General features: G+C 38.8%; 1 protein-coding gene across 2 annotated transcripts in view; it reads right to left on the bottom strand.

Annotated features, from left to right (window-relative positions):
* Positions 1-95: 95 nt before the first annotated feature.
* Positions 96-7240, bottom strand: part of LOC109860044 (glycogen [starch] synthase) — an 8298-nt gene continuing 1153 nt past the window's right edge. For both annotated transcript variants that reach the window (XM_020438891.1, XM_020438890.1), the window contains exons 2-12: positions 6465-6625; positions 6180-6364; positions 5488-5684; positions 5195-5387; positions 4846-5108; positions 4539-4749; positions 4281-4417; positions 4064-4196; positions 3592-3978; positions 3299-3499; positions 96-3158 (exon numbers count right to left, since the gene is read on the bottom strand). In XM_020438891.1, the coding sequence (XP_020294480.1) occupies positions 3126-3158; positions 3299-3499; positions 3592-3978; positions 4064-4196; positions 4281-4417; positions 4539-4749; positions 4846-5108; positions 5195-5387; positions 5488-5684; positions 6180-6364; positions 6465-6603 (2079 nt within the window). In that variant the 5' untranslated portion in view covers positions 6604-6625 and the 3' untranslated portion in view covers positions 96-3125. The remainder of the gene's footprint in view (positions 3159-3298; positions 3500-3591; positions 3979-4063; positions 4197-4280; positions 4418-4538; positions 4750-4845; positions 5109-5194; positions 5388-5487; positions 5685-6179; positions 6365-6464; positions 6626-7240) is intronic.

Here is a 7240-nt window from a genome sequence, read left to right as displayed (position 1 = left end):
CGCTTTGCGGAAAGTCTTGATATAAAAAAAAAGAAAAAAAAAGAAACTACACGACGTAAGAAAAAAACTTGCCAGTAAAATTTATCTAAATTGTATTTTTTTTTTTTTTTTTTTTTTTTTTTTTTTTGTATTAAACGAACACACAAGTTCTCTCCGTCGGCAATTGAAGTTTCGTCGGTGAAAGTAATTTTTATCTGTCCTTGAATCGTCATCAGTGTGAGTCCTCCGTTTTTTTTTAATGGGAATTAAACTTTTGTTCTTCTGAGAAAGAGCTCTGATATTTAAAATTAATTTATTTTCAAATCAGACTCGAGCCTGCGGCGGCGGCGGCGGCGACGACACTTTCCTCGCGCGCTGGATTGCGCGCGGGAATAATTTTTTTTTGACGATCGCAATTTGGAAATCTCGGACAATTGTCCAAATCGTCGTTGCGCTCGCGCGCGCAATCCGGAGATCGCGCGGAAAGAGATGCGCTCTGTGTCGCGGGCTCATTTCGAAAAAATATTATAAATAAACAATTTTATCGAGAAAAATATTTATAAATTATTATTTTTTTTATTTTTTATTTTTTTTTTGGTTTTTAAACAACAGACTGTATTGATTTTGAAAGTTCACAACGCGTCCGTGCATTGGTGCGCTGTTTTGTCAAAAACAATAGACACATTCGTTGTATATTTTTTTATATGAACCGTATTATTAAGAGAAAAAAAAGTAACACACACACATACACACGCATACAATGGAGTTCTATGAAAAATCATGGTCGTTTCGAAGCTTAATTGTTCTCTGCTCAATTTTAATAGGTACTATCTCGCTATAAAATAAAAAAAAAAAAAAAAAGAATGTATTGTACTATATATAGATAATCAAAGTATTAAAAAAAAAAAAAATACGTATTGCTAACGATAGTTAACGCTCCTTACATTTAATTTTTCTCTCTCTCTCTTTCTCTCTCTCTCTCTCTCGTTTTAACGTAGTCCACCCAGTAATTCCTTGAGTGTTCTCCGAAAACACGATTCACGTTCGTTCGATGCGTAAATAGTGCCATTTAGGTTTAAAATATTATTATCAACAGTACTTATTGCTTGCGCAATTAATTTATTGCTTAAAAAGAAAATTTATATATATATATATATATACTATATATCGTTTGTTCGTCACATTGAACGTTTAACACACGTCTACATCTTTTCACATGTGTGCGCGAATAAGTTTTTTCTCTCTCTCTCTCTCTTCTAATTTTCTTTTCTTTTCTTCGCTCGATAAAATCGAATTTATTGTTTTATTTAAAAAATCTCTGTGAATCTGTGAGCGCGCGATAATATATTATTTTTGCGTGTCGTCTTCGTTTGATTTTTCCAACACACGACACAATTGTGAAACTCCGCACGCATTCTGTCCAGCATATTTGTGGTATTATGTTTACGCTTTTACTTTATGCGACAACGCGTTCGATCGTACTTTTTCCGAAAGTTTCCGAACAAGAATATTGCAATTAACAAAATTTTTGATTTCCGACACACGATATTATAATCCACATACCGTAGATAGGATAAGAATAATTTTGTATCTGGTATATATATCTCGACACACACACTTGTTTAGCTGGGTAAAAGAGCATGAATGAATGAACGACGTGATGCGAAGGATGCGATACGGCGAAAAAAAATTTTTTTTAAAATTTTTTTTAAGTCTCAACGCAAATAAAGGAGATCCATTCCAAATTACGACACTCTCTTTTTATTATCGTGATATATTATTGACGATTTTATATTTTATATAATAGAAAAATAGTTTTTTTTTTTTCGGATTGTTCTCAAAATCGCGACTTTTGTATGTTGTTGTTGTGCGACGCAAGCTGTGGTTATATATTGTTGTACGAATTAATTAATTATTACTATTATATATTATATACGTTACTCTCGTTTTTTCCAATGTGTGTAAATCAGTGTAAATATTTATTTAAATCTTGATAAGATATATCCGATAAGATAATTCTTTTTTTGTTTTTTCTTGGTACTAAAACTGCCAGATACTCGCGAAGAGAGTATATGTACACCTTAGTCACTTTCTCTCTCTCTCTCTCTCTCGTTTTGTATAATTGTGTTAATATTTCAATTCGCATGAAGTAAAAAAACAAAAAACAAATCTTAACTATTACCGTTGAATTTGTTTTTCATTGACTCTGTAGCAGTTTCCGTCATACTTCCCACGTATCTTTGCAACATTACAAAATTATACAAACAAACTTCGTTGTGAAATGTGAAAACTGAGAAATGCGAAGGAACACGCGCGACGACTAAACGCACAATCGTGCGCACACGCGCGCGAAAGAAAGAATTGTTCGAAGTGCCAATTATCAAATATAAAAATTATACACAACACGATCGTCTTTTATAAATAAATTACATATGTACGAAGTAGTTTATGTATATTACCGTGCTGTCGCAAAAATACAGAGACACACTGTGTGCGGACGCGTGTATAATAATATAATATCCCGATTGCGCAAAAATTTTGTTTTTGACATTCGGAGATGTTCGATCGCGACGATTCAAATTTGAGAAGGAAGATGATTTTTTACAATTATTTTACAATATACGATACACCACGTGCGAGACGAATTGAGAAATTTAGATATTAATTGAATAAATTGAATTTATAACAAAATAAAAAAATTTGTGTACATATGATGAGAAACAATCGACCAAGAGGAGATTGTGGTTTTGAACATTTTGCGGAGTCGTTAAGTTTTGGTTTCGTTTGCGGAGCACGGCAGTGGCTCGGTGTATCGGTTGGCGGACAACCGCGTTCGGATAATATACAAATCATCGCCGATATACGGTCGCTATTTGCCACAAAAAAAAAAGTCACGTGTTCCATAGATAACTTTCAATTACCCGACCGGCGATGTTGCGTGTAATCGGAACGCGATGTGACACAGCCGAGACGAGAGCTTGTTCGAAGAGAAAGAAATTGCAACGCAAACTTTTTTGTTTTTGTTTTTTTTTTTTTGGCACTGTTTTTTTGTTGTTCACACGCGTGAATTACCTGTAGTCTTTTATTGCACGTATGTAAATTGCTTTCTGCAATCCTCCCGTCGCGCGCTCTCCTCGCACGCACACTTATCTCCCGTTCGTCTGGCGCAATTCCTCTAGCTGCGATGTGAACAAAAAATTTTGTACAATAAGAACATTTACGTACAAGAGAGACTCTCGAGTAGGATTCATTTTTTACATCACGTGATCACCGTTTCATCACCTCCTCTCGTGATATGTATATATATATAAATACTTACTTCCTTTTCGTCGTCGACCTCATCCTCGTCGTCCGAGCCGTGCAAAGACGCGGCCGGTGTTGTGTGTCGCGAGGACGACGGAGACGGCGGCTCGCTGATGGGTCTGGGATAATTGAACCGACCGATTCCGCCTTCGGCGTATTCCGACGCCAGTTCCGGGTACACGGTCGTCAACGCTTTTATTCTAGCCTGCCGATAGTACTGTGGGGAAAGAAAAAAACAAAATGCACACACGGTCAAGGACCCGTGATATGTTCGCGCGGAAAAGAGAAAAAAAATGTGTTGTATCTCACAATGCCGAGATTTCGCCAGTCGAGAAGATCGCTGAGACGTTCCGTGCGATTTCTCTGTATGATACGTTGACGACGACTTAGTCGCGCGAAATCGAACATGTACTGGGCGAGCTGTTGGACACTGGCCTCGAGACCGATGTAACGTCGGTCGACGATGTAGATGCCGTAGCTCATCGGATCCGCTATGTGTTCCTGCATGAAGCATCCGAATCCCGACAAGTTGGTGGTTATGCTGGGAATGCCCATTACGGTGCACTCGGCCGGTGTGTATCCCCACGGCTCGTAATAGGACGGGAAAACGCCCAGGTGACATCCTCTGACGAATTCCTCGTAATCGAGACCGAACAGCGGATTGGTCGAGGACAGAAACTCGGGATGAAACACCATCTGCGAACGCAAATTTTTCTCGCAAAGCAAAATAACATTGGGTGTTTTAATAAAAAAAAAACAAAATCTGATAGACGCCCACTACCTTGACGCGATCGTTAACGGTGTTGAAGAGATTGCATCTTCTGATGGCGTTCAACACCGGGTCGTTCCAATCGTCGACGACGTTGTGCGTCGTAACGGGAGGCAGTCCGTTTCTTTGGAGAGCGTACAAACATCTGCGCGAGAAGATCAGAAATGAAATTCACGGAATCGTCATCACAGAGGATGACATTTTTAGATTCTGTTCCTGACACACCTACCGTTTTATTTTAATGGTATCCTCTTTCTGCAACAAATCCTGCGCATCGGGCATACGACCGGACAGACACAATTCGTACATCCGCTTTCCTATCTTCTGCTGAATGTCATTGATGGTGTCTCGCAAGGATTTTGTTACCTGAAAAAAAAAACGTGTAGCGTAAAAGAATTTGTCTCAAAGAGAAATTTATAAAAAAAAAAAATAAATCTCGCGCGTCAAAGAAAATCGATAGATCTCTTCAACGTCTCTCGCAACTCACGGCGTGACCACGAAGAGACTCGACGTTGAAGTTGTTGGTTTTCGCGGGAAAGATGAGAAACGCGACCACCGTCAGATCGGGTCTGGACGTTTTCAGATAGTGATTCAATCTGGCCAGAGCCTCGATGAAGATGTCAGCGCCCTTGTTCCCGAATTCGTATCGGCCAGCGATAAAGAAATACAGTGTTTTGTCCAGATCGAAATCGTAATGTCTGCAACCACGTAAAAAATTTCACGCAATCACGTGAAATGACAACATGGTAACTGTAAGAATTAAACTTTGCGAGTTAACTATGATGAATACGAACCCGTAAAAGTGACCCCGCACGAACTCGTGTATCTTTTCCTTGCTGATCGCGTGTAGATTCTGAAACTCGTGCAACGCCGCGAACTTCTTCACGTTCAATCCGTTCGGCGTGATGATGTCGGGTTTGCGTTTGAGCAGATGCTCGGCCTCGAAACCGGTTATGTCCGAGACCGTAGTGAATATGTGCGCCACGTGCGTGGCCGCGCGTTCCATGCAATATCTGTGATATATCTGACGCTTTCCCGCTTCTTCGTCGATGCTAAACTGTGGAAAGCACGCGTGATTCACAATCTCTCTTGTCTCTCTTGGTACTTTAAACTCGTTAAACAAGATTTTTATCTTTCACACACCTTATCCAGATTGTTGTAAAAATCAATCTTTCCCGCGCAAAGATATCGACCCAGTAGAGTAGCGTGGGTGGTGAATACTGTGGCTACGTCCACGTGTCTAGTTCTCAAAGCGATCAATCCAACACCCGCGTGCCACTCGTGACAGTGCACGACCACTCTCGGCGGCACGCTCGAGTAGTTCTCAGCTGCTTTTCTGTTACATTTGACGAAACAAAATTTAGACACACAGACGTACAAAAAAAAGTTTCACACGATCGTCGTGTAAAAAAATGTCAATGAAAAAGCAAATTCACCTAAATTCGGTAATAAATTGACAGACTAAATATCCGAGTATCACGGCATCGTTGGCTTCGATGTCCAGATGAGGTATTCCGAGATGGCAAGTGTTCCACAATTCCTGTTTGTACTCGTCCAGTTTCCAGGCCGCGCTTCCGATATCGAACAAAATTATTTGGGGATTCCCGTCCACCAACCACGTTCCCGTCACCACCTCAAAAATAAATTTTTTGCACTTTTATCCATTGTATTCCAATTCGCGAGAGAAATAATGTTATTTAGAGTTTCAAAATCAAGGAATGAAAAACTTTAATCGAGTCATCAACAGAGAGGATCTTCGTCGCAAAAACTAACAACAAACTATCTTATATCACGTTGTACACAGGAATGTGCTGCGTTATATAAAAGATCTGACATGTTGGAATACACATGCTACTGTAGATATAAACAAAAATTCATCACGTGTGTATAAATTCTTTCGGACGACTGTATAAACGAGTGTGACGGATGTAAACGTCGGTGAAAGATTTGAGAAAACTGTCGGACGTTTCACGTCCTTGAATTATATTTGCTATGTCTATGGCGAGTGGCCAACTCATTATTCTTGGCGTACAGTTGAAGTCGTTGAAAGAACCACGTTGCAATTTCTTCGATTCGGAATTAAAGGCGATGATATGAGAATCAGTCCGGAGTTTCAAACAAAGCTTACTTTATATCCTTGATCGCGCAAGACTTGTACAGCTTGATACAAAGGATTGTGAGGCGGAAAATCGGCCTCTTCAATTTCAGTGCGCGCCGAATGTTCTTTGTAAGGACCGATTAGACAGTACTGATCACCCATTTCTTCGGTTGAGACGTAGGCTTTGGATCTTATTACAGTGTAAATGCCGCCAACTGAAACAAGTTTTGAATGAATCACCAATGTATATAAAAGAAGAAGACATTACAAATTGTCTTAAATCTAAGTGACGTGTGTGTGTGTTTGCTACCTTACCTTTGTTGGCGACTTCCCAAGCAACTTCGAAGTTCCATCGATTTTCGTGTTGGGCTGTGTAGCCACGGTCCATGAATTCAAACAGATCATTGGTGCTATCTACTCGATAAAATCTTCTGGAAGCCCGTTCTCTTGACATTTTGTTTTGTCAAGACTGCAGTCTGCGCATTTGTTTGAGAGAGTAGATTCAATAAGAGTGAGATTGATCTTGTTGAGAAATGTTTTATACTTAACTAAAAGCTACATAGACCTACTATATGATTTGTGTTATATAATATCAAACTTAAAACTTTTTTATTTTCTCAAAGACTGAGAAAGAGAAATGCATCAACAATATTCAAAGTATCTGCTTTGAAATGAAAACTTTGGCGAAGTTAAATAAATTAAAATAAAAAATTTATACATCATTATAAAATATTCATCTTCTCTTTCCCTCTCTCTGTCTCACTCGAGAAAATATCAAAGTTTTATAACAAAACGCGCGTGTGATTAAATTAAAAAAAAATAATAATAATAACAATCAAAGTGTAAAAATTGATTTCTTCGGTTATCATGAATTGAAGTACATTTCGATCTCGCCAATAGAGAAATAATATAACGAATTTTTATCTCCACGACCGAATTTCAACAGTGCGAAAGAACTTCGCTGAAATCACACTTATCTCCCCGATTCAAGGGTCACTAACATTTCCTTGTTGCGTAACATAATCAGATCTGATCGTTCTGTTTTTTCTTTTTTTTAGCGTTCGTCTCTATATTTTTCTGTACGCGCGTTT

The sequence above is a fragment of the Pseudomyrmex gracilis genome, unplaced genomic scaffold (genome assembly GCF_002006095.1).
Source record: "Pseudomyrmex gracilis isolate BER0280 unplaced genomic scaffold, ASM200609v1 scaffold_319, whole genome shotgun sequence".
NCBI classification, from domain to species: domain Eukaryota; kingdom Metazoa; phylum Arthropoda; class Insecta; order Hymenoptera; family Formicidae; genus Pseudomyrmex; species Pseudomyrmex gracilis.
This window is presented reverse-complemented; position numbering and strand designations above follow the sequence as displayed.